Genomic DNA, 27,312 nt, shown 5'->3' on the forward strand with positions numbered 1-27,312 from the left:
AGCATCAGAGGCTGTGGGGTGGGATCTGGGATGAGATCATAATCTGGGAATCATGGAGCTCTGCGGCTGCCTGCCGGCCGGGAGTAAGATTAAAACTAAATAAAGGCCCGGTAGGTTCTGCGGGAGACGATTGCACCAGTTTGTGAGAGGATTAGCTCATCGGATTTTGCACTCCAAGAGTTTCTCATAACCGTCTGGTGTTCTCAAATGAGACCTGCACGCTCAAGGAGCCACTGGGATGCTCGTAAATGTTTGCAATTCGAATGACCTTTTTTTGGCAATAGGTGATAACCTGAGGTACTTGGTCTAATATCATTTGCCCTCCCACCACTCCTTGGAGGGGCTTCAGTTATTGCCGTGCAGAGCTCATGTTTACATGCCAAGGCATGGAGGTGCAGTCATAGAGACAGTGGCCTGTGCGCTCCAACACCCGCACTTTCTTTGCCAAGGAGATTAAAGGGAGGGCTTGCAATGTCTTCCCCGTGCATAGTGATGAGGTCCTGATATGGGAGGGTTTATGGCATGGGAGCTTATTACATTTTAAGAGAAATTGGAGCTTTGGCAGCAGATGACTGTGAGTGGGGGGGAATGCCCAGGAGGGAGCGTTTTGGGGGTTTGGGGCACCTTTACGAGCTAGTACACTGCTGTAAAGGTGCCAAAGATTGTGCAGAGATTTTTTTAAGCCATGGGCAAAGTGGGCTGTGGCCCAGGACCCCAGCCTTTCAGGGGGCCCCTGATAAGCCCAGTTCTATTCTGCTGAGAGTCTTGCCCTGGTTGATTTAAATACGTTTTCCTTTCATTTATTTTTAATGTGGATGATATGTGAGTCTATTACAGACTATTTGCAGAGAAATCTGTTTATGCTTCAATCAATCATTCAATCAATCAGAGTACTTGTAAAGTGCGCTACTTACCCGTGAGGGTCCCAAGGCGCTGAGGGGAGAGGGGGTGTTGCTACTGCTCGAAGAGCCAGGTCTTGAGGAGTCTTCTGAAGCCAAGTAGGTCTTGGGTCTGCCGTATCTGGGTAGGGAGGGTGTTCCAGGTTATGGTGGCGAGGTAGGAGAAGGATCTGCTGCCGGAGGTCATTCGTTGGATGCGGGGGACAGCGGCGAGGGCGAGGCTGTCGGACCGGAGCGGTGTGGAAGCTGAGTCTGCTGTTCAGGTAGGCTGGTCCGGCGTTGTGGAGTGCTTTGTGTGCATGAGTGAGGAACTTGAAGGTGATCCTCTTGTTGACGGGGAGCCAGTGTAGGTCTCTCAGGTGGGGGTGATGTGGCTGCCGGGGACGTTGACGATCAGTCGAACGGAGGCATTTTGGATGCGTTGTGGTCGTCGTAGGTGTTTGGCTGGGATTCCTGCATAGTGTGCGTTGCTGTAGTCCAGTCTGCTGCTGACAAGGGCCTGTGTCACCGTTCTTCTTGTTTCGGTCGGGATCCACTTGTAAATCCTGCGGAGCATGCGGAGGGTGTAGTAGCAGGAGGAGGCGACGGCGTTGACCTGCTTAGACATGGAGAGGGAGGAGTCGAGGATGAATCCTAGATTCCGTGCATGGTCGGTGGGTGTTGGTGCTGTTCCCAGTGTGGTCGGCCACCAGGAGTCGTCTCAGGCTGAGGGGGTGGGTCCGAGGATAAGGACCTCCGTCTTTTCCGAGTTCAGCTTCAGACGGCGGCCCCTCATCCAGTCGGCGACAGCCTTCATTTCCTCGTGGAGGTTGGTTTTGGCGGTGTGTGGGTCCTTGGTGAGGGAGAGGATGAGCTGGGTGTCGTCAGCGTAGGAGATGATGTTGAGGTGGTGATGGTGGGCCCCTTGTGCGAGGGGGACCATGTAGACATTGAACAACATTGGGCTGAGGGAGAAATAATGGGGAACGCCGCAGATGATGTCGGGGGCTTCGGATCCGAAGGGTGGGAGACAGACGCTCTGGGTTCTGCCGGAGAGGAAGGACGTGGTCCTGTCAAGAGCCTTCTCTTGGATTCCAGCTTCTAGGAGGCGTGTCTTTAGAGTGCGATGGCAGACCGTGTCGAAGGCAGCTGACAGGTGCAGGAGGATGAGGTCTGATGTTTTGTCGTTGTCTAGTTGGCGCCTGATGTCGTCTGTGGCGGCAATGAGGGCTGTCTTGGTGCTGTGGTTTCGTCTGAATCCGGACTGGGACGGTTCGAAGATGTTGTTGTCTTCCAGGTGGCGGGCCAGTTGCAAGTTGACCATTTTTTTGATGACCTTTGTCGGGAATGGGAGCAGGGAGATGGGCCGGAAGTTCTTGCGGTCCTTGGGGTCCGCTTTGGGCTTCTTGAGGAGGGCGTTGATTTCGGCGTGCTTCCTGCTTTTCAGGAATGTCGCTGTTTCGAAGGAGATGTTGATGACCTTCCGTAGTTGGGGTGCGATGGCTGCGTCTGCTTTGTTGAATACGTGGTGTGGGCACGGGTCTCACGGAGATCCTGAGTGGTTGGAGATCATGACCTTGCGTGTCTCGTCGTCGTTGATGTTGGACCAGGAGGTCAGGCGGTTAGCGCTGGTGGTGTTCACAGGGGAGGTGGAGTCTGGCGTAGTCTGGGTGGTCGTGGTGTTGAAGCTGTCGTGGATGTCAGCAATCTTGCGGTTGAAGAAAATGGCTAGTGAGTCGCACAATTCTTGTTAGGGTGGGATGTCATTGGCGCTGGGGTTGGAGAGTTCCTTTACGATGCTGAAGAGCTCTTTGCTGTTATGTGCGTTGTTATCCAAGCGGTCTTTGAAAGAGGATCTCTTGGTTAATCTGATGAGGTGGTGGTGTCTGTGGGTGGCGTCCTTGTGGGCTGCGTGTTTGTCCAGAGTGCGTTTGTGGCGCCATGTCTTCTTCAGTTTCCTGCATGCGCGTTTAGAGGTCTGGAGCTCGTCGGTGAACCAGGTGGCTCTCTTGTTGGCGTGGCTGTTGGAGGGTTTCTTGAGCGGGGCAAGGGTGTTGGAGAAGTCGTCGATCCACTGTCTGAGGTTTTGGGCTGCGGCGTCTGGGTTGGAGGGGTCGGTGGGTGGGTTCTTGGTGAGGGAGGTGATCAGTTGGTCTTCGATGACTTTGCTCCAGCAGCGGCGAGGCAGCTGTTGGGTGCGGTGGTGCGTGGTTGGTTTCTTGAAGGTAAAATGGATGCAGCGGTGGTCGGTCCAGTGCAGTTCGGTGGTGTGGTCAAAGGCGACGTGGGAGCCTGTGGAGAAGATGGGATCCAGCGTGTGGCCAGCGGCGTGGGTGGGTGCGGTGACGAGTTGTCTGAGGCCCAGGTTGTCGAGGTTGTCGATAGGGTGGCGTAGTTGGCCTCGTTGTTGTTCTCGAGGTGGAAGTTCAGATCCCCAAGGAGGATGTAGTCCATGGAGGCGAGTGCATGGGTGCTGGTGAGGTCGGCGATGGAGTCGCTGAACTGAGCCCGGGGTCCGGGGGGGTCTGTAGATCAGTGTTCCTCTGAGGGTGGTGTTGGGGTCGGTGTAAATCCGGAAGTGCAAGTGTTCGGCGGTGTTGAGGGTGCATCTGCATGGGTGGCGACCTTGAGGGTGGACTTGTGGACGATGGCTATTCCTCCTCCGATTCCGTTGCAACAATCCCTGCAGGTGCTCTTGTAGCCGTCTGGGATGCCTATGGCGATGTCGGGCTCCGAGGAGTCCACCAGGTCTCGGTCAGGAAGGCCACGTCTGGGGCAGAGGTGTCGAGCAGATCCCAGAGCTCGACAGTGTGTTTGCGTGCGGAGTGGGGGTTGAGGAGTATGCAGCAGAGGTGATTGGGTCCAGTCCTTGGAGGTTTGGTGGTTCTGTTGTAGGTAAAGCTGCAGGTGTGGCAGGAGAAGGGTCCGTGGGTCAGTTTCGGGGTGGCCTGGAAGCAGGTGTGGTTTCGGCTGGCATTGAGTGCGTGGAGGGTGCTGGCATTGTGGCGTTCACGGGGTCCAGGGGTTCTGGCACTGGGTGCGGTCCAGGCGCGGACTGGCGCAGACGGCCTGCATATGAGGTGGCTAGGGAGGGAGGAGCAGCTGGGAGGCGTGAGCGGGGAGGCGATTGGGTGTGCAGGGGGGAGGGCTGCAGGGAAGCAGCGTCGGGAAAGGGAAGGATTGGGAGCGGCAGGGGAGCAGGGGGAACTGGCGCACAGGGCAGAGGGGAGGGAAAAACCCAGGAAACAAGGAGGCAGCAGGGAGGCAGGAACCAGGCAGTCAGGTGACGAGCAGCGGCGTGGGGGCGACCTGCCTGCGAGCAGGGTCAAAGTTCACAAAAAAGCGCATAAAGGTCACAAAAAATGGGAGAAACGAGTGGCACCGAGGCACAAAGGTCACAAGAAAGGGCAGAAAAGATCACATAAAACAGGGGAACCGAGTGGCACAGAGGCAGAAAGGTCACAAGAAAGGGCAGAAAGGTCACAAAAGCCGGGGGAAATGAATGGCACAGGAGGCAGAAAGGTCCCAAGAAAGGGCAGAAAGGTCACAAAAAACGGGAAAACGAGTGGCACAGAGGCAGCAAGCTCACAAGAACGGGCAGAAAGGTCACAAAAAAACGAGGGGAATGAGTGGCACAGGAGGCAGAAAGGTCCCAAGAAAGGGCAGAAAGGTCACAAAAAACGGGGGCAAATGAGTGGCACAGAGGCAGAAAGCTCACAAGAAAGGGCAGATAGGTCACACAAAAACGGGGGGAAACGAGTGGCACAGAGGCAGAAAGGTCCCAAGAAAGGGCAGAAAGGTCACAGAAATGTAGGGGCAGCTAAGCAACAGAGGGAAAAACGGGCAGAGAGACACGGGCGCCGCGAGGGGAGCAGAAGGAAAAACCGGGCAGAGAGAGACACGGGGCAGGGAGGGAGAGAACGGGCACAGGCGGTGCTGTGCAGAGGGGGAGCGACCTACCTGGAAGGGTCAATGGTCGCTCTCCTCACCGCGCAGCGGCTGGCCTATATGGGGAGGTGGGAGGGAGGAGCAGCTGGGAGGCGGGAGGTAGGGTAGTGAATGGGCAGTCAGGGGGGTGTGGCTGTCGGGGACGCAGCGGCGAGGGGCGACGAAGGAAACAGAAGGTAAAAGGTCACAAGAATACAGGGTGAAACGAGTGGCACAGAGGCAGAAAGGCCCCAAGAAAGAGCAGAAAAAGTCACAAAAAACAGGGGGAAACGAGTGGCACAGAGGCACAAAGGTCCCAAGAAAGGGCAGAACGGTCAGAAAAAATGGGGGAAACGAGTGGCACAGAGGCACAAAGGTCCCAAGAAAGGGCAGAAAAGGTCACAAAAAAAACGGGGGAAACAAGTGGCACAGAGGCAGAAAGATCCCAAGAAAGGGCATAAAATGTCACAAAAAATGGGGGGAAACAAGTGGCACAGAGGCAAAGGTCACAGGAAAGGGCAGAAAAGGTCACAAAAAATGGGGGGAAACGAGTGGCACGGAGGCACAAAGGTCCCAAGAAAGGGCAGAAAAGGTCACAAAAAAATGGGGGGAAATGAGTGGACCCACCCTGTGAAGTGTGTGGGGAGAGCAAGGGAGTGGTGGGTGATAATTGTCAAGTTGAGTTTTAAGCGCTCAGTTGTAGTCCCCGCCCAGCACCCATGCTATCTGAGTTCTGTGTGCCAGCACTCCTGAGAGCCTGGCCCAGAAGGCCTCTTCGTCACTGTTAGGGACACAGATTCTCCCTTTGAGGATACACAAACCATCAAGTCTTCCATCAATCAGCAGATATCATTCCTCCCTATTATCACAGTGTCGACTTTCGGTACAGAGGTGAACCAGTGCCTGTCACTTGCCTGAAGCACACCCGTTTCCTCTTAATGATAGGCACTCTAATCGTGGATCGTCATTACCCTGACGCTCCAACACTTAGCGGCTGATTCAGGCAGGCTCCGCTTTACTACTATTCAGGTCTCAGACAATTCTGGTCTGACTGTTCCTGTTAACGCGATACCCTGAGTAACTTTTACCCAACCTTCCCCCACCAGCTGAGCCTCGTCACCAGTTGTAGCATCCTACCAGCCCAGGTACTCGCCAATACCCAGGCCACACACAGAGAGTAGTTGTACATGTCTTTATTCTGCTGTGTGTATGTTAGAACTCAATATTCTGAGCCTACCTTCAACTCATCCCTCCGCTTACGTCACAGGCCTAAGGTGTATATTGGGAACCAAAAGAGTTCCAGCGTTCTTTTATTTACAAGACACTACATTTCTTGATAACAACCAGAATGCAGGTAAGGAAGTAGGGGCCAGATGTACGTACATTTGATTTAGCACCTCGCAATTTGTGACAAATTGCAAGTCGGAAATTGCAAGGCACTAAACCCAATGTACAACAGTGTCAGAGACACTGTTAGCGATTCCATATGGGGTCGCAAAATGCGAGGCTCATCAATATTCAGGAACCACTCGCAAATGCAACCACATTGGGAATGGCCATCCTCACAGAGATGGTGGCCTGCTGGGGTCAGCAGACCACAATGTCTGTGACTGCTTTTCAATAAAGCAGTTTTTTTTTTAAGCAGCCCGTTTTCCTTAAAGGAAAACGGGATGCATTTAAAAAAGAAAACATGAACCGTTTGTGTTTCATTTTTAAAGGGCACTGCCTGCCCTTAAAAATTATATTCCCTTGCATTCCCAAAGGGGAAGCGGTCCCCTGGGAGCCCCTTCCCGTTTGCTAGTGCTTTACCACCCTTCTGAGAAGGGTGGTAAATTGTGACTGTTTTGTGACCGCAATTGCGGTCGCAAAAGAGTCATACGTACCTGGAGGACTCGCTATTAGGAAGGGACGCCCTTGGAATGCCCCTTCCTAATAGCGACTCGCAATTCCTATTTTGCAAGTTGCAAATAATTTGCGAATTGCAAAATGGGAATAGTACATGGCCAGCTCATTTTTTCCGGTCGCAAAGGGGTCTGAAACTCCTCTGCGACCACAAAAAAATGGTTGTACATCTGGCCCTAGAAGTCTTGTGTAATTTAGGAAGAAGAGGAGCCAGAAAAAAACAAGTGGGAAAATGATCAGGCTGGTCAGTGGGATTGGGAACTGAGAAGGGAAGTAAATGATAAAGTGCAGGGATACAAGAATTGGAAACAAACATGTTCTGAATTTGAATAAGCCAAAACAACTGGGGAATGATGCCAGGCATAATTTCAGTGCCTGTCAGTCTTTTAAACTGCTGCTACACCCATTGCCCCTAACCAAGGAATAAGAAGCGTATAGTTCTCACATTAGTTTCAATGTTCCCATATTTCCATATTTTATATGCCTGACTACTTTTAATCTGTATGAGGGTTGGAACCATGGATTTTGGACTGGATGTACCGTAGTCACATTATGTTGACCCCAAATAACATTTTCCCTAGAGTTTTCTTTAAAGGGCCCTGTTTCTTTGGGAACTCTCTTTGGAACTAATACACTAATCTAGGGTTATGGGAAACAAAGGTAGTTGACATAATCTCTCAGAAGCATGGTATCCCTTCAAATATATAAGCTATTGTATTTGCCTAAAACAAATATGTATGTCTAGGATAGATTCTACATCATACTTTTAGGAACCATCAACCAATACAGAAGGAGAAAGTGTTTTTTTGATGGAGACTACTGGCTTTATATAGGACAAATGAAATACAGGATCTATTTGCAGTCTCTGGATAGTTTAGGCTGGAAAGGGACCTATGAATATGGGACAAACTTTAACTTTGTATGGGACACTCACAGAGGAAGGCATCTTTTAGAGAGCCAGACTTTCTCTCACATTTTGTATGCTGCGGACAGTATTTTATGATCCGTCTTGGCTTGAGTGACGTATTGATAAACTATCGTTTTTATTTCTTGGGTACCAAGGAATATGTGCCCTAGGGAACTGAGATAGGCATGCAGGAAAGGCATGAGGATGTTTTCTGTAAGAGCATTAAAAAGGGGAGGGTCCCATGGTTGTATGTACTTTGTGGATGATAACTAGTAGAAGTAAAATTATTTTCAATACTTCTTTCCAAAAGCCGGCGATGAACTGTGATCCTCGATCCATGAGTACAACATCAGGTAACGTTTTAAGCCTGAACACATAAAACCCTGTACCACTTCCACTGCTGTAGGCAATCCTTTTATGGCAAAACATGTCCCCAATATTATGAAATAATTCTCAATCACTATATGTATGTTGAGTTCCTGTGACAATAGTAACTCCACCACAGAATCCATTGATACCATTTAGTATAGATGAGTGGCTATAGAACTGATTGTAGTAGCCCAGTAGGTCAGTTAGTAATCGTATTAGCTTGAGCACAAATAGAACATTAACTTATAAAGTTATTTTTAGACAAGAGAAAGTTTTTTATGACCACAAGAAATATCTCTTACCAAGGTCCTGCATCTTCCTAGGTTCTGGGCATCCTGCAATGGGCAAATCATGACACCTCCCCATGGCTTCTATGCAAGTCTTCGTCTAGAAGATAGGGGGCTTGTCTTTGATACAGAAAGTTAGCAACTTTCTGCCTTTTTGCATGTTGTTTCTAAATCCGTTTTTTCTATTTAACAGTACTTGCCTGAAGCTGACTTGGTCTTGAAAAGTATCTATAGGTTCGAAGAAATGAGTGGCCGACAGGCTGTTAGAGGCTGGTACAGGTTCTTCCTTTTCATCTCCTTGTCTAGATAAAACGTCTGCCCTGCCATGAATATTTTCTGGTCTGTAGGTGGTTATATAGCCTGGAACCTTCAGAAAAATAGGTATCATCTGGCATGCCTTGAGTGCAGACATTTCATAGAGCATAAATGTATAAGATTGTTATCATTGGTTCAGAGAGTGAACTCATTCATCATCCCTTCAAATTAATGTCCCTACTTAATAAAACTTCCTTGATTGCTAGTAGTTCCCGATTCTAAATAGTATAAGTGTGACTGTGCTCGTATGAAGACCGGGCTTAAGTGTAGTATGCCACTGGAGAAGCTGCTTCGATCTCTGTATTTCTTTGGGAGGAAACTGCCCTAATAGCGAATGCTGCAGGGTCAGTCTCTACAATGAAGTTATGTTGCATATTTGTATGCCTAAGACTTGGAGCAGTGGCAAAACCCAATGAAGGGAAGTTGCATATTTTCATGCCTAAAACCTGCAACAATGGCAGAAAGTATCTGAAAAGCATAATCCTGTTTGTTTCCTGATATAAGGGACTGCTACTCTGAGTGAGCTGTTTATGGGTCAAACAATAGTAGAAAATCCTTAATAAAATATTGATAAAAGTCAGCAAAACCCAAGAGCCTGCCTCTGTACTTCTTTCACTGCTGTGGATGCTGCCCAGTACAATACAGTGCTAACTTTTCCCTGTTTATACATTTCCCCAAGACCTGAAATCCTAGTCAATTGACACATTTATCAGCGTATTCATGTAAAGAGTGTTTTCTTAAGCAAAAAAGTTGCTCTCTTACATGATCTTGATTTTGTTGAAAGTCTTAATAATGTATCAAGATATAACAATTACGCAATAATGATTGTATCCTAAAGAAAATATATTTATTGAATGCTACAGGGGTTTTATATAAAGTGTATCGCATAACAAAGTATTCATAATGACTGTATCTAGTATTGAACATAATCCTCCACTCATACTCATCACAAATTGCTTCCATATTGTAAGCTCCTGTGTCATCCTAGTTTGCAAAGGCTTAGGCTTCTTTCATCTGCTCTAAGGGGGAGAGGTACTAGTTCCTGAGGCTGATGAATATCAGCTCACGATAGTCAATGCGTGCTTGATCATCTCCATTTGGTTTTGGTATGAAGAACATCGCTGTCTCTGCAAGGGAGGTGGAATTTCAGACAAAATCCTTTTGCAGGTTTTCTTGGAGATAATGTTTAAACATTTTCTCTTCCTTAATGGTTCATTGATATACTCTCCCATCAGGAATGGGAGTCTCCAGTATAAGTCAATGACATAGGCATGTAGATGAGGCTGTAGAAGCCTGTCAGCTTTCAACTAAAGATGTCTTAAAAACCTTTACGATTTATGCAGATGTTTTCGCAGTGATGAGGGACTTAATTCTCCTTTGAAGGTAGGCTAGGAGCTGGGTATTCACCATATCTTTTCATGCAAAGCAACTTGTTTTGCAAAACTCAGAACAGAAGCTAATGGCAAGTATCCACCAATAAATCTTTGGCTAATGTCGGCAAAGCCATGAGGTTCCTATTACTATGAAGAATACTGAAGTATCAGTGATATCAAATGTATTAGCCTTTACATGATCTGATTGGATACCCATTATCAAAATATTTGTTTCTTTGAACACAACTCCCAAGATAAAGGAAGTAGATCACATTCTCCTGGGTCTCCTCAGGTCTTTCAATGTCTTGGAGCAGAATGTCATTTTTTGATAAAATGTACATGTCTGCTACAAAAAAGGCACAGTCCTTTCTGACGCCTTCGCTCTATTACTTCTTGGGAGAGTGTTATTGTAGTACCACCTTTTGCACAGATTTTACTTCTTATTATTTACATTCATTTTCTTGCTTGGAGACCCTCCATTCCAGTCTCCGTGTATTTCTATGCTTTTTCTACATATATAGTTATTGGGTTCAGTTTGTAGGGTTAATTCAAAAAGCACTCAGGTAGTTGTGTGTCACTGTACAACTATAGACAAGGCCTCTTTTATTTCTTATTTCAAACCTACCTAAATTGATGCTGCTGATGCAGAATACTAGAAAAGATAAATGTTAAAAATGGCTGATTTAAGCTATACGGTCTTGATTTCCTTGTTGGAGTGTGAATAGACCTATTTGGGCTGCCTGTTTATTTTCTCTTTGTTTAATAAGTTCTGGAAATGCTGAATGAATTGCTCATTATTTTTCAAGCAAGGGCTTCCGAATTAAAGTGAGTGGCCTGGCCAAGTTTGAGGCATCTTTTGTTAAATGCCACTCAGGAGGTTTTAATGCATCGAAATATGTGTTACTCTCATGCAAAACTATCTTGTGGAGCCAAAACACTCTAAACTCCACCCATTATACCTGTATCGATTTAAGAAACTGAAGATAAATTTACCCTACTGGTTATATGTGTCGTACTGTACTAGTCTCAATAAGATGCGCAGTTGAACTTTGAGGTAGGCACAGTTGATTGAATGGTCTGCAGAAACAAGAATGCTGTTTGTTAAGTGGTCTCTAACTCACTTTGAGTTTTAGAAATGGCTTGTGCCATAAGTTAAACAAGATTGCCGGCAAAATGCATCATGTGGTGGATAAATGGATGGACAAACTCTCAGTATTCAGTTTACGGATGAACATGCCAAGGTATATAGTGGACAGTTCCTATCTGCCACTTCTTCAACCCGATGCAGTGCTTGATGCAGTGCTTAATTTGAGCCGGTGGTTTTCGGTGCTCTGCACCCACACTTAATTGCCTTAACCTGCACTTGTGAAACCTGCCACACGGAGGCGCTGTTTGTGTAATTCAAAGATGAACAGAAAAACAGTTGTTTGTTAATTCAATATACATTAACAACAACTAATATCTGCCACCCAAGACATTCTTCAAACGTTGGCGGCTTCAGTAGTCTGAATTGTCACACTTCAGTGTGATGGTTAGTAGTTGTGTAAGTACAGTGGCAATGTATGGTGCACATTGCAGTGGCTTCCTAACAAGGGAGGGCTCCAGCCCTTTTTTTATTTTACAAATTAAGCACAGGCCTGATGTACTGAATGATAATAAGTTGGCCAGGAACCTGGGGAAGAATACAAGAAGGATAAGACTAGATAGAAAAACTGGTTGGGAATAGTGCCCATAGCAGCTTCAAATTGTCTCAGTACTACCATGTGGTAATCCAAATGCTAATAAGAGCATCTGGATTATTGTGAGTAAATAAATTACAGCACATAGCACAGGGAAGAATGTGTTATCAGCTTACCTTGAGCTCGGCTTGGTAGTGTTGTGACTAGGCCTAGTCCTACCGGGATAAAGGCCCAGAGGCAAGGATGCCAAGTTGAGCAAGGCAATGCTGCTGAGGTGGAACAAGGCAGTGCTGCTGAGGTGGAACAAGGCAGTGCTGCAGAGATGAAACAAGGCAGCGCTGCAGAGGTGAAACAAGGCAGTGCTGCTGAGGTGAAACAAGGCAGTGCTGCTCAGGTGAAACAAGGCAGTGCTGCTGAGGTGGAACAAGGCATTGCTGCTGAGGTGAAACAAGGCAGTGCTCCTGAGGTGAAACAAGGCAGTGCTGCAGAGGTGAAACAAGGCAGTGCTGCAGAGGTGAAACAAGTCAGTGCTGCTGAGGTGAAACAAGGCAGTGCGTTCACAGTTTCTTGATGGCAAACGCACTGCAGGTAAGCTTGCAGATGTAGAATTTGCGAACCAAAGGGGAGAATAATAAGGCAGATCCATGGGACCGGCAGCAAAGACGCCATAGCAATTATGAAGTGTGCGGACACAAGGCCAGGTGACAAAGTGATCTGGAAGTGGAATACGACTAAACAACCAGGGAATTATACCAGGCACCTATCCCGTGGTTGTGAGTTTTTCATACCGCTTCTGCTCTCATTGCCCGAAAGTAACACACCAGGGATGTCCAACCTTTTTTGTAATACGGGCTACTTATGTTCAATGAAAATCACGCAGAGCTATTAGTGTTACTCGCGCTATACAGTGACCACATCAGACAACATTAGATTAGTGGCCACCCCATGCAAGTCTGCCAGTGGTGATAACCTCAGTACACTAGGCAGGGTTCTCAGAAGTAATGCAAGGAAGGTTTAATCACCTTTAAATGTAGATATATTTTGGAAATGAAACCATTTTTCGCCAAACATCATCTGTGAGGTTTGAAAATACACATATTTTCACTTTGAATACACACTTTTCTATGTTGGTATACCTATGATAATTCATCCAAGCAATAGCTTTTATTTAGTAGGTTGGGCTGCACATAGGAGAGCTACTTACATGTAGCTGTCGAGCTATCAGTAGCTCACAAACTACTCGTTGGAGACACCTGTGCCACACTAATCCTGAAGTGAGGATAACGTGTTACTCATGTTAGTTTCAATGCTCTCCCTCTTCAATTATTTCAATGCCTGATCTCTCCTGATATTATATGAGGGTCCATAGTCTGGTTAACGGACTATATGTACCTCAGTCTCACATTGTGCATTTATTTCCTGACATAAGGGTGCACTAAATGCAGGTTAGGTAAAAAATGATTATTCAGAAAATGTTGTGAAAATGTTTGCTTTGAGTTCAAATGCCATATTGCCTGATGTAGTTTCCCTCCCATGGTGCCTGTTGCCTTTCTGTACTTTGTGTTACTGTTCTCCTTTCTAGTATTGAACATAAATGTACTGTTCTTGTCAATGTTTTGCAGTGCATCATTGTGCTTCGTTTTCCAATTCAGTGAAATATTCTTGGGACATGGTCTTCTCTTGTGTTTCCATGCATCCCTTACATCTATAATATTGTCTGTAGGCCTAGGATACATGCATGAGTGCCTCCAGATATCACCATATGCTTGCCTCATATTAATGGAGTGCAACCTTTGACGTTCAGAGGTGCAACCATTGCCTTGGCGCACAATTACTGCAATATCTAAAATATACACCTAAAGGCCACAAAACATATAAACAAGTTAGCTGACTCTTAAGACAATGTGGATATACATATTGGTTGCATGTGATATTTTGTTCCACTTGTATACGTGTGACTACACATCCCCAGCCCTGTTGAGGAAGTCTATTAAACCCACCCACCCTCCCTAATTGGACCAAACCACAACACAACACAATATATGGGATTTGTGGCTTACGATTAATTAGGTCTATTATCACAGATCCATAGGGTAGTCCAGGCAAACACCATCTGTGCCAATGTATGTGCACAAGTGTAGTGTTGAACTGTTGTACAGGTACTCTTCGGTTGGTCTGGTATGTTCCTGAACACTATGTATGTTTATGGTGGAATGTACTGATGTTTCTCCTAGAAAGTCCTGATTTAATTTAGATTGATGAATCAGGTTTGTAAAGGTGCAGCATTAATATCAGGAACTGTTTGATGATGGTAGTTTGGAGACTTCCCAGTGCAGCCTTCTTCTACTTACAACAAATATCACTTCCAATAATTCATGTGATATCTTCAGTTACCACAATGATCCTTTGTAATCATCAGCTCTACCTTTCTGAATCTCATTTCCACGCTCTAGTCCCCATTAGACCAGGATAAGTCCAGCTTGTGACTACACCACTGCTAATAAATCCAAATTGCGTCACCGTGAAGTTGAGGCATTAACATTTGACCAAGAGTCTCTATTTTGAAAGTCTAAAAGGTAAAGTGTGATATTGATGATCACTCACTCTCAAGCTTCGACCACCTTTCTCTTCTTACCACTGACACTGACATGCTCCAAGCTGGAGTCTTGTTGTGGTCTTATGGCTTCCCAACGTGATTGTCCTGGGAAGGCATCACATTCAGTCCCAGTGCCTGCATCTTTTTCATTGCATGCAGCGATTTGTTAATGTGTATAAAAGAGACGCAGAGGGATAGGTGAAACAGCATCAAATTCATTTTACATGTATGTTGTACGTTTGTTTTCAGCTAATAGTGTCATTTCATCTTTTGATTTGAGTGTATCTGAAGATGCATCATGGAAAATGGAGCAAGTGAGATCATGATTAGCCATTTCTTTATTTTTTTCTCTTTCCTGTAAGACCTTCTTTTTTAACTCCCTACAATGTATCAGTGCTTAGCAAAAGTGTCACTAGATTAATGGTGTATCTGCTTTACTGTAGCAAAGGACTGAACCAAACATCTCCAATAATTATCAATATCTTCAACTTTTCATCAAGCTCTCCACATGGATATGTGAAAATTGCAATAGATTTTAGAGGCCACCATATTGTTGCATCTCAAGCACTGCTGGTTTTAAAGACCTTTCAATTTGGCTTTGAAAATGTCCTCAATCTGATTGTTCAACCTCAGTCTTATTTTTCACATCATTCATGCTCTCACAGACAGCATTAACATTTTTTCTAATTACTCCAAATTGCACCAAAAGATGTTGACATACATTGATTAGGTCCTCTGTACCTTCTTCATTGGTCTCTGACAACAGATTCACATTAAATGTGTGGAATCAATCCTACAAGACCATTTTTTCTGTGAGATGGGACAAGACCGTGATATCTATAGCTGTGTAAGCTCAAGGCAACACATCTCAGTCAGTAGATGGGTCTGACTTTGGCTGCCCAATATTTCCTTTTGTTGTTGGGAGCCTTTGTTGGGTGTAATTGTACAGGGACGTGCCTTCAACTGTGTGACCCATGACTTCTGTCACTCAGCATGGCGTGGTTTGTCAGCAGATGTGGTAAAAGCAATCATATGTTTTATATATTCACCATTATCTGGGTTGTACTTGTCTTCCTTAGCATTTCGGTAGGTTGGCATACCCTGGCATTACTTGTTTCAATGGCAGACTCTAACCCATCCATCATATTCTAATGGAATGTGTTATGAGTCAGTATGATTGGCAAATCAGGTGGCTCTAAGGTACCCGGCAACTGTCTCGAGTATGTTGTTTGTTGTGCTCATAGTCAATATGCCCCTCTCCTCCTTATAGGCTGATCCTCCTGCTGGACCTGCTGTTAGTCACTCTAACTATGCTCAAAGTCTTCATGCAGGCATCAATCCACTGTCTGCTGTGGCCCTAGGCGAAGAGCTGGCAGGCCAGTTGGGCCCGGTGTAGGCTGCAAGGATGATCCTGGACCAACTCTTCGACCTGGAGCTGCCACGGCTTCAGGCCGTGCTGGTGCTGTGGGACATCAACAGCCAGAATATTAAGGGGGTGGCCGGGCTGGTGTGGGCCATGTATAGTGACCTCAAGTTCAGCTATGCCCAGCAGCTTGGGAAGTGACTTCCTGTTGCTCTGTAGCAATCTGCCATTCCCTAATAAACCATTTGCTCAAACCATGCCGCTTGCCATGACAGGGGAGATAATTCACTTCCCAGCCATTACAAATATCTCACCAACATGCACATTTCCATGCACTGGTGCACTGTGAGCCATGAGCCGAGCTAAAGTCCTGTGGCACATGAGTGATTCTGCAGTCATAGGCAAACCCTGCACCCACCCCACACTCTTGAATACACTTAAGCAGAGCCTGTCGCAGCAAAATATTCACCATAACAGGAGACACAGACTGCACTGCCTTTCACAGATACAGGGAGGCCATTCAGTGTTGGACTGGAATTTCGATGAGTCTGGCAATGCCAGAGGGATCAGCTTAAGAGTGCAAGTGTCTGGGCTGTTTTTGGTCCAACAGGACAAAAATAAACTGTCAAAGTTCTTCAGCTTTGTATCTTCCACCCACGAACCACACTTCTGGGATTTAACCGTATTCTGCCTTGTGCCACTATGTCAGATTCTTGACCACGGGACCACTGGCACAACATCGCCAGCTCATTCCTTGCAGCCTAGCATCAAAAACATACAATAGGGATTTGTCTCCGTTTTGTTATTTCTAAAAGGTCATTTAATGCTTCTGTGGTTCATCCATTGTATACTGCTCATATTTCTGAACTCAGGCGAGGCTTCCCAATCAGTTGATCACTTTTCTGAATCTGATCACCAATTCCCTAGACATAACTACAAGAGTCCTTGAACATTACCACTACCCGAGAAAACCATGAAATGGATGACTTGATTTGAATTAAGATCTGTATTCTAGGTATAATGAATTGGGTAAAAAAACATTTTATCTACCATGTTTTCCCCAAAATATTTATTCATGATTTTATGAAGTTTTTATTTACCTTCTCGTTTTAGGTACTGTAGGGTTTTGCAGAATCCCAACCATTTTTCTCCACACTATGTACTTCGAGCTGTCCATCAGGCTCCTTGCACACTGTGGCCTTTGGGTTGTCTTGCACTGTACATGCACATCACACCCCTCTTGCAGGCTTTAGGCAGACTTTAACCTTCTTTGCAGACTGTGGCATTTAAGCAGCATTTACCGTTCACGCGCACTGTCAACTTTGTGCAGTCTTTCACCCTTCTTGAACACTCTGGCCTTTCAGCAGCCTTCCACTTTCCTTGTACACTGAGTGCTTTGGGCAGTTTTCCAACACTGTCACTCTGTGAGGGCTCTGGGCAGTCTTCCAACCTCCCCGCGCATCGTGGGCTTTGGGCATTTCCCCAACCCTTCTTGCACACCCTGTGCTTAGGGTGGTCTATACCAAAGGCTAAAACTGGATGAAGAGAGGAGCAGCAGGTACCTCAAGCACAAACTGTGTGGACACAGCTGAGTGTTGATAGTCACTGCACTCAGGGTGAGACTGGGACAGGACATTGGCTTGGGCACCAGAATAAAAGTGGTGCCTATTACCGAATCATGTAGCTAAAAACAGATTGAGACACATTTGCGAAGAGGCAATTATGAGCTTGCAAAGACATGCTGAATAGTTTTTTTAGTAAGAGCCTGCCTAATTTGTAGTCGGTGAAGGCAACGTTTTGGGTAAAATCTGAGAAATCAACAATAAAACCTGGCAAGCTAGATAATAAAACAATTCCACTCCTTTGTATAGAGTGGTTTTGGATAGTCATAGCATCTCTTTCAGATATTTTAAAAACATTCTTAACTGTGTTTCATTGGATTGATGTTAACCGTCCAGCCATTGCTAAATGCATCTATTATTGTTACTGCTGGATCAACATGTTAAAACTGCTCAAAATTAAACAAATAAACACCTTTCAATCTTCAGATACTCTCTGCACCCGTCTGTATGGTGCTGTAAACCTGAGGTGGTCATCACGTCTGTGTAGAGTGTGACTATAGTATGAGCTTTTGGAAATCCAGACAAGCCACTGTAAGATGTGGGCTTTCGGAACTCTCCGCTCGCACTCCTCTGTACAGTGGGATCTTTGTGTAGGTCTTCACATCCCTATTGTTGATTTTGTGTAGTCTTGGCTTTTCATTCTCCAGAGCAGGGTTTGGGCTGTGTTAGCATTACTTCATACACATAGAGGGGTCTGCATTTACTGTAATGGTACCTGTACTAAAGTTATATAGATGAAGCTTCTGCCACACAGTAACATAGCACCCTCATCAGTGAGTGAATGTTTAAGTTCTATGAATCATCCACAATTCCCCTTTGGTCCAGGATATGCATGCAGTAACCTGACAGTTTCCATACACTACATTTTCCCTGTGCTATTTCCCACTTGGGGCTTTAAACGTTTACCGCCTTGGAAGTCTATGAGTGCTGTTGTCCACAACTCTCCTGACTGTCTAATTTGAAATGTACTTTTTCAGAATAGTGCACCTCAGTTGTTACTCTTGACCCAGAAAGGTGCATCTCTGACTATCTTTCACTTTACACAAGATTCACACAGGTGGTCAGTGGACCATCATCAAGACTCATTTGAGCAAACCATAGTTAATTCTGGTTACCTGTGAACATCTTGAAGAAGTATTGCTTCTTCCAGATTGCATCTCAGATGCACAAGCAACTCTCATTTACTCCCCAAAATAAGGGCCCAATAGGTTCTAAATGTTGTGATTGAAACATGGAAGCTTTATAGTTCACTGTCAAACATCTGATTTTTCACTAATGGCTGTGTTTGCAAGTCTTTACCTGTCCTACTAAGAGGCAATTTTTGGATGTAAATAAATGTAGTTTTACACAGTAATCACATCCTGCCGATAACTAAAATTGTTATTATCAGTTGTGCTATTTTGAAAAATTAATTGGGCGCATAATTCTCACAAAATTGTCAATAGTGTGTACCATGCATGGCAGGATATATGGAGAGGTGTGTTTGGTGGTCAAGACCTCATAGCTTTGCCAATGCTTGTTTCAATTATAGTATGCATAATTACAATTTTAAAGAATTGTGCTTTATATTTTACTCCAGGATCAAGACTGGCAGCAGCTGAATCCAGGTGACCCGGTGTTTGTTACTTTTGATGGGGAGACAATTCCTTACGAGGGAGACTGCACAGTGTGTCCTGTTTTTGTCAACGAAGCGGCCTATTATGAACAAAAGCATGCCTTTACAACCACCCAGAAAGTGCAACTTGCTGCAAAAAGCATTCAAGTCTCCAGGCCAACATAACTCACATGCAGCAGTTCAGTGCTCAATTAATGAAAGAAAGAGTGCCAGTGCCTGAAACTCAGCTCAGGAGCTTGTAGCTGGTGCAATTAAACATCGGTGCAAGGAATACCAAGGCTGGTAGTTTTAAAACCACCTCACACCTTCCTCTTAAATCCACACTCCTTCCCCCTTCATCTCACTACCAGATGTTCCTGCTTCCTCCATTTTTGACAGTTTTGCCGTTTTACTCTTCTTTTGTCTTTTCTATATGCTTATTGTTTTAGGTCTCGCCTAGCTGTCTCGTCAAGACTTGAAGCACCTCCCATGTTTTCTATTGGCTCCTGTTAATGTCCTTTTTAAATGGCTGCTTGTGATTGGTGAATATGGTTAATTCGTCCCTTCCTTTTGCTTTTTTGGACCCTTTCAGCAAACTCCCCTATTACATGTGTTCTTCCTGTTTTTGTAAATGTAGGTTTGTTTGCAGCTTTATTTTTTTTGTTTGCATTTAAAGCTCACTCCCGCCTGGGCAGCAGAGTGCATGCACAGGAGGCTGCAGGGGCACACGGCGTCATTCTGTGCACGCTCCTCGCTGCACCACAACAAAAGCTCTGTGTGATGGAAGCTTCGCCACGGCGGGCATTTCTTCAAAAGATAGGTATTCTAAGGATTTGATTGGTAGTATCTTCCTGGACTATTATTGACTCTTGCCGGAACTACTATGGTAAGCATTTCTATTTTCCTGACACAATCCTCACCAAATAGTATCTGTATTTCCTTTTATACTGCATGGCTTTTTAATCATTGCTGTGCTTCCTATCGGAATATTCAGGATTGCAGGGTGCAGTACAACAGGTTGTTACTAGGTGTTTCTCTGGAGTTCTAAAGTACTACTCCCTATAATCCTGAATAATCCGATTGGAAGCACGCCTCTTGGGCCGCTACACCCAATCCCTGTGGGACACGGTCGCAGACGTGCTGCCACAATGCCGGGCGGAGTTCAAGGCTAAACTCGCCCGTGCCCTTGCGGAGGGTCGAGATGCGGCGCGTTTTTCCATCCGGTGTGGGCTAGATACCACTGATTCACTGGGCAGAGCGATGGCAACGACTGTGGCGATTCGTCGCCACTCCTGGTTGAGGTCCGCCAACTTTTCTGCGGATGTCCAGAATACCCTCATGGACATGCCGTTTGATGGCCGTCGCCTTTCCGTCGACAAGGCAGACCATGCGCTTGAGCGCTTTAAGGACTCCACAGCTACAGCCAGGTCCTTGGGCCTCTAGGCTCCGCGCCAGCAAATGGGTGCCTTTCGTTCCTTTCGTGGCCAAGGAAGGGGCGCCCCCACACGTGCTGCCAGCCACATACCACAGACTAACATCCAACATGGTGGCGGTCGTGGAAATCCCCTTGGAGGCGGTCGGGTACAACGGCGAGGCTAGTCCACACCTTCCCCCAAGGCATCCGCCTCAAAACCTTCCTAGTCCGTGCTTTCAGGCCCAAGTGACGCTAGTGGGGGGCAGGGTTCGCCATCACCACTCCTACTGGTGCACTGTCACATAGGACAGGTGGGTGCTGCAAATCGTCCGAAGGGGCTACTCCCTCCCCTTCGAGACGACCCCTCCAGCTATGCCACCGAAATACCACCGCGTATCGGGGGATCATTTGCGGCTTTTGCAGGAGGAAGTTATGGCCCTCTTGGCCAAGGGGGCCATCGAGCGCGTTCCTGGGCAAGAAGTAGGGTGTGGTTGCTACTCCCACTACTTCCTGGTACCCAAGAAGGGCAAAGAGGGCCTACGCCCTATCTTGGACCTACGGAACGTCAAAGGCTTCCTCGGGAAGGAAAAGTTCAAAATACTGACACTGGCTCAGCAGGTCTTGGCTGCCCTGGACCCAGGAGACTGGATGGTAGCGTTGGACTTACAGGACACTTATTTCCACAACCCCGTCCTGCCGGCCCACTGGCGCTACCTGCGGTTCACGGTAGGCCATGAGAACTTTCAGTTTACCGTGCTCCCCTTCGGCCTTACCAGCGTCCCACGGGTGTTCACGAAAGTGATGGCGGTGGTCGCAGCTCTTCTGCGCAGGTTAGGGGTTTCAGCCTTCCCCCACCTCGACGACTGGTTGTTGAAGGCGGGCTCGCCCCATTCAGTCGTCAGCCACCTCCAGACAACGGCGGACCTCCTGCACCCGCTGGGGTTCTCCTTCAATGTGCCGAAGTCACACCTGTGTCCCTCTCAAAAGCTCCTCTTCATCGGAGCGGTTCTCAACTCGGCGCAGTTTCGGGTTTATCCCCCCGAGCAGCGGGTTTGGGATATTCAGGCTCTGATTCCGATCTTTCAGCCTTTTTCCCGAGTCTCGGTCAGGTTGACGCTGCGGCTACTGGGTCTGATGGCTTCCTGCATCCTTCTGGTGCATCGCGCCCGTTGGGGGATGCGGGATCTGCAGTGGGACCTGAAGTTTCAGTGGGCCCAGCATCAGGGCAACCTGTCCGACCATGTCCTGATCTCGGAGGGCACTGCGAGACAGCTGCAGTGGTGGCTCACGAACCGCGATTGGGTCAGCGGCAGATCCCTCTCCCTTCCCCAACCGGAGCACGTAGTTGTGACGGACGCGTCCCTCCAGGGCTGGGGAGGCCACATGGGAGAGGCGGATATCAGAGGTCTCTGGTCTCCGGCGGAGTCCCGCCTCCATATCAACCTTTTGGAGCTGCGGACGATTCGTCTTGCACTGAAGGCATTCCTCCCCTCTGTCCGGGGGAGTGTAGTGCAGGTGTTCACGGACAACATCACCGCCATGTGGTACTGCAACAAACAGGGCGGGGTGGGGTTGTGGACCTTCTGCCAGGAGGCTCTGTGCCTATGGCAGTGGCTGGAACATCAGGGCATGACCCTGGTGGTTCAACACCTGGCAGGTTCTCTGAACGCCAGGGCGGACGAACTCAGCCGTCGGTGCGTGATGGATCACGAATGGCGTCTGAACTCGGACGTGGTGCAAGGTCTCTTTCTACAGTGGGGAGAACCTTGGTTAGATCTATTCGCCACCGAAGAGAACGTGCAATGTCATCAGTTCTGCGCGTTGGAATTTCCAAGGCGACACTCGTTTGGAGATGCTTTTCGTCGCGAGTGGAGTTGTGGTCTGTTGTACACCTTTCCGCCTATACCACTTCTGCCCAGAGTGCTGAAGAAGATCAAACGCGACCGGACCCAAGTCATCCTTGTGGCTCCGGACTGGGCACGAAGGTACTGGTATCCCGAGCTATGGTATACGCCTGCAGATGGAACAGATTTGTGGCATGGTGCACAGCAAAGGCTGTGGATCCTCTCTCTGCCCCTCTTTCTGAGGTTCTTCTCTTCCTTCTTTCTCTTGCCCAGCAGGGCTCTGCTCTGGGCACTATCAAGGGCTACCTTTCTGCCCTTTCTGCCTTTCTAAGGCTGCCTGATCAACCATCTTTATTCAAGTCCCCTATTGTAACTCGTTTTTTGAAGGCATCACACACACTTTTCCACCTGTTCCATTCATGATGCCTCAGTGGGACTTGAACCTGGTTCTTACTTATCTGATGTGTGCTCCCTTTGAGCCACTTCACAACTGTCCTCTCCGCCTTCTTACTCTGAAGACTGCTTTCCTGGTTGCCATCACCTCTGCCAGGCGAGTGAGTGAGCTCCAGGCTCTTTCCTCCAAACCTCCTTTCCTTTCTGTCCATCCGGACAAGGTTGTGTTGCGGACTAGACCCTCTTTCTTGCCCAAGGTTGTCACGGCCTTCCGCATCGGGCAGTCTATCACCTTGCCCACCTTCTTTCCGCCTCCGCATCCCTCAAAAGAGGAAGAGCGGCTCCACCGTCTGGATCCAAAACGTGCACTCTCGTTTTATCTCGAACGCACTCGCCAGTTCCGGGTGGATGACCAACTCTTTGTTGGTTACGTGGGCGCTAAGAAGGGACTGGTGGTACACAAGCGGACCATCTCTCGGTGGGTCGTGTTGTGTATCATGGCATGTTACTCCTTGGCTAAGAAGGAACCTCCTGTTGGGCTGAGGGCCCATTCCACTCGGGCCACGGCGGCTACTACTGCCCTGGGTCGGGGAGTCCCCTTGCAGGACATTTGTCAGGCAGCTACGTGGGCCTCGCTGCACACGTTCACAAGACACTACTGCCTGGACAGTCAAGTCCGGAGGGATGGCTTCTTTGGCCGTTCCGTCCTCCAGGACTTTCTGGTGTGATTATTGGTTCGCAGACCCACCACCGGGATTGGTATTGCTGGGGTATCTATTCTAAGGTAAGGAATCTAATACTAACCTGTTTATTTACCTTCGGTAACGATATATCTGTAAGAAACAGTAGTTATTATTAGATTCCTTACCGCCCCACCCATCCTCCTCGTTCTGCAAACCGATATCTAGGGTTAAGGTCATCCCCTTACAGGGCCCTAGTTTCAATGGCACCAGTGTCGGTTTTTAACATGGCTCTGCGTTTCTGGCGCGAAAAGCTATGTCTTAGAACTGACGTCAGCGCGCGGCGGCTGCGTCTAAGTACTCCGATGTCATCACAGCACCCACGACGCCCAGGATGGACGCGGAGCCGCAGACGTCGCCTACCGATGCGCAAGGGTACTGCTACGCAAAAATTTCCGGATCCAGTCTGACGCCTGGGGATATTCTAAGGTAAGGAATCTAATACTAACTACTGTTTCTTACAGATATATCGTTACCGAAGGTAAGTAACTTGTTCTTCCAGGTCACAAGTTTCAAACCTTGTTTAACCAGTCTTTTCTCCTTCCAAGGCTAATAAATATGTACTACTGAGCTGGCTAATGATCTGTATTCAGTTTGCCTTGTGTGCCATGTTTCTTCCTCTTCCTCTTATTCCCCCTCTTTTTGTCTCTGTCTCTATCTCACTCCTCCACCTTTGCGGAAAACCGTGACTTTAACAAACGGCTCTTACACTCTTTTTCCCCTCCTTTCCTTTTTTTGTTTCCCTATGAAATGGATCCAAAAAAGAAAATAATTCTTTTGCTGCAAATGTCGTCTTTTTCTGACATTTTTCTATTCCAAAGTGCAGCCTCGGGGTGGAGCCAAAAAAAGGTTCAACATCCGAAGACTAAAATAAAACCTAATTAAAGCAGGACAGAGTGGTCGCAAAGTGGCCATATTTATCCACACCCACACATATTAGCACCACTTTTCCAGAGTTTACCATAGAAGCGCTACTTTTCTTTCCTTGTCTTTCTTTGAACAACATTATTTTTCCTGGGAGGGGAAGTGCACCATTTATGGAGGTACTGCAATACCTGGTTGGTGTGTAGAGTGGAAAACGTTTAATTGAACCCTTATCAGCTGTTTTCCTTTTTCTAATTAATAAATTCTGTTCCGCGGCTCTGTGTTTAGGGATGTGGTCTTTTCAACCATACTGCCTATGTTTTGTAAGGATATAAGCAATGGACATTGAAACGGGTCCCTTTCAGGCCCTGTGGTCATGTCCTTAACTTTGCATGCAAAACACTCATTGATTTCTGAATAATGAAAGTGTAAAAGAGCTGAGGTAACTAAGTTGTTTGGCTTACATTTCACATGCTTTACTTAATCTTGCACTCCCTATCTGTGTTTACTTTTTCCAGGATATTGTTACTTTTTTTCAGGCAGCATATTACTCTTGTCGCCCCTCCCTCAAACCTATTTTCTATTTTCTGTTTCTGGTTCTGGTGAGGTAGTACGAATGGCAATAGGGCTATGCAAATACGATCACTCCACTGCAAATAAAAAACCAAAAGTAAACATTGTCCTTTTTTCATGCCAAGAGCTTTAATTTTCACCAATGTGAGACCAAATAGATTGAAAATGCTTGTTTCTTTTGGGCTTGGTAAATAAATGATGTGAAAAATAAATGCAGGCACCCAAAAATAAGGACTACTGCCCCCCACCGGCAACCACCGGCTCAAATTAAGTACTGGATTTATTACCAGGCAGTTCTTTTTTGTCTTTTTAGGTGGCTTTGTGGCTGCCAGACAACCACCTGATCTTTTTTTCATAGTGTTTTCTTCCTCCAGCTTCATTCAGACCTAGTAAAATGGATGCTTACCATGTTCATTTCAAGTCAGAGCCATCCAATTTGCAGTTACATAGGCGTTGCTTCCATGGTTTATTGAGTTATGGCTTTCATGATGTTTTAAACTGTTGATTATGGAGTAAAATAAAGGTGGACTAATTTAATAATAATAATTTGTTTTAATTAATTTAAATCATGTGATATAAAATCTCAATTCTATACATAAAGTGCAATTAATACAATATTTCCATTACAGTGTCTCAATAAAAATGTAGCTCATTTAGGGTAAAGTGCAATTAGTGTTTGGTCAGTTTCAGAGGCACACATATACATTTTAGTTTCAATTCATGGGTAAATATTCAGCACATTTTCTACGTGTTTTAAAACAATATTTGTAAATTGTGGCAATCTACTAATGAGCATGACAACATTGCAGCCAGAGCACAATGATTAAATGAGTAATTTTAATCCTAGTTGTTTACGTAAATCATTTGATTTCATTGTGCCTTCAGTGACTGTAGAACAAAGAGGGTTTTGGCAAAAGCACAGTAAGGCTGTGCCAGAATCCGAATGAACAAAGAAATTGCCAGTACTGTGCAATAATTTGTGGTTGTTTGACAAGGCATTGAGCGGAAATTTACTCAACCCAAAGACCACTATTTCAGTCTAGAATCTTTTGAAAGATAATTTATTTCATAAGTTTTTTGTTTTCTTTTTCTTTTTTACTTTCTCGTGCTACAAAATGTCAATAAACAAGTCAATTTGAACAAGAAAACCAATTGTGGATGAGTATTTGCGGTTAAACTCACCTAATGTTTAACATATGAGTCACACTTGTTTAAAGGTGCATTTCAACACAAAAACGGAAAACCAAAGACAATAGGGGTATCAATACCCAAATCACAATTCACCAATAACAACATGAAAAATGACACTTTTAGACAACGATTAGACGATAGACAACATATAGAAATAATGAGGCTAATGAGGAACCTCAATTTAAATTCGAGTTGTTTCAGATAAGACCCATTGCAGAATCTCTGCTCTAATCTAGGATGGGCCTATACATCTAAATGAAAACGTGCCAGATTAGATTTATCTTTTTACATATACGACCACACACTATGTTTATACTTTACAATTTTTCAAAAAAACAGGTTGATCGCAAAAAACAGAATAAATCTGAATAAATGAGGAGAAGGGGGTCGACGCGTTTCGAATCTCTGCATAAATTCAGAGATTCTCTTCAGGACCAACAGACAAGTTGCCAAACTTGACGGCGTCTTCCCTGTAAGCGGGAGTGAGTGAAGGAGGACACAGCAACTATTCAAGGAGTTGTCTACACATTGACTGAGAAGTCGGGTTAAATTCCCCACTTGCCTTTCAAATCAACTTTTGGACTTTGCTATACATCAATTATACTTTGTGGACTTGAACATTGTTAAAAGAAAATACAGATCATGTCTGTTGGTCCTGAAGAGAATCTCTGAATTTATGCAGAGATTCGAAACGCATCGACCCCCTTCTCCTCATTTATTCAGATTTATTCTGTTTTTTGCGATCAACCTGTTTTTTTGAAAAATTGTAAAGTATAAACATAGTGTGTGGTCGTATATGTAAAAAGATAAATCTAATCTGGCACGTTTTCATTTAGATGTATAGGCCCATCCTAAATTAGAGCAGAGATTCTGCAATGGGTCTTATCTGAAACAACTCGAATTTAAATTGAGGTTCCTCATTAGCCTCATTATTTCTATATGTTGTCTATCGTCTAATCGTTGTCTAAAAGTGTCATTTTTCATGTTGTTATTGGTGAATTGTGATTTGGGTATTGATACCCCTATTGTCTTTGGTTTTCCGTTTTTGTGTTGAAATGCACCTTTAAACAAGTGTGACTCATATGTTGAACATTAGGTGAGTTTAACCGCAAATACTCATCCACAATTGGTTTTCTTGTTCAAATTGACTTGTTTATTGACATTTTGTAGCACGAGAAAGTAAAAAAGAAAAAGAAAACTAAAATCTTATGAAATAAATTATCTTTCAAAAGATTCTAGACTGAAATAGTGGTCTTTGGGTTGAGTAAATTTCCGCTCAACGCCTTGTCAAACAAGCACAAATTATTGCACAGTACTGGCAATTTCTTTGTTCATTCAGTGACTGTAGAGCCATTAGAAAGCAATGGACTGGATATCATTTGTGATAATATGTTACCAATCATCTTTTGAAAAATAATGTTCTTTCTTCCATTTTAATTTCGATTGAAATTCATTAATACAAGCAAACGGGTAGATGCAAT

At 45.8% G+C, this 27,312-nt stretch overlaps 1 protein-coding gene across 2 annotated transcripts in view; it reads left to right on the plus strand.

Moving 5' to 3' along the window:
• The window catches only part of ASPA (aspartoacylase), a 147,984-nt gene extending 122,801 nt beyond the window's left edge, over positions 1-25,183 (plus strand). For both annotated transcript variants that reach the window (XM_086955013.1, XM_086955014.1), the window contains one exon: positions 18,798-25,183. In XM_086955013.1, coding sequence (XP_086811139.1) covers positions 18,798-18,998 — 201 coding nt within the window. In that variant the 3' untranslated portion in view covers positions 18,999-25,183. The remainder of the gene's footprint in view (positions 1-18,797) is intronic.
• Positions 25,184-27,312: the final 2,129 nt, after the last annotated feature.

The sequence above is a fragment of the Lissotriton vulgaris genome, chromosome 2_1, assembly GCF_964263255.1.
Source record: "Lissotriton vulgaris chromosome 2_1, aLisVul1.2, whole genome shotgun sequence".
NCBI lineage: Eukaryota > Metazoa > Chordata > Amphibia > Caudata > Salamandridae > Lissotriton > Lissotriton vulgaris.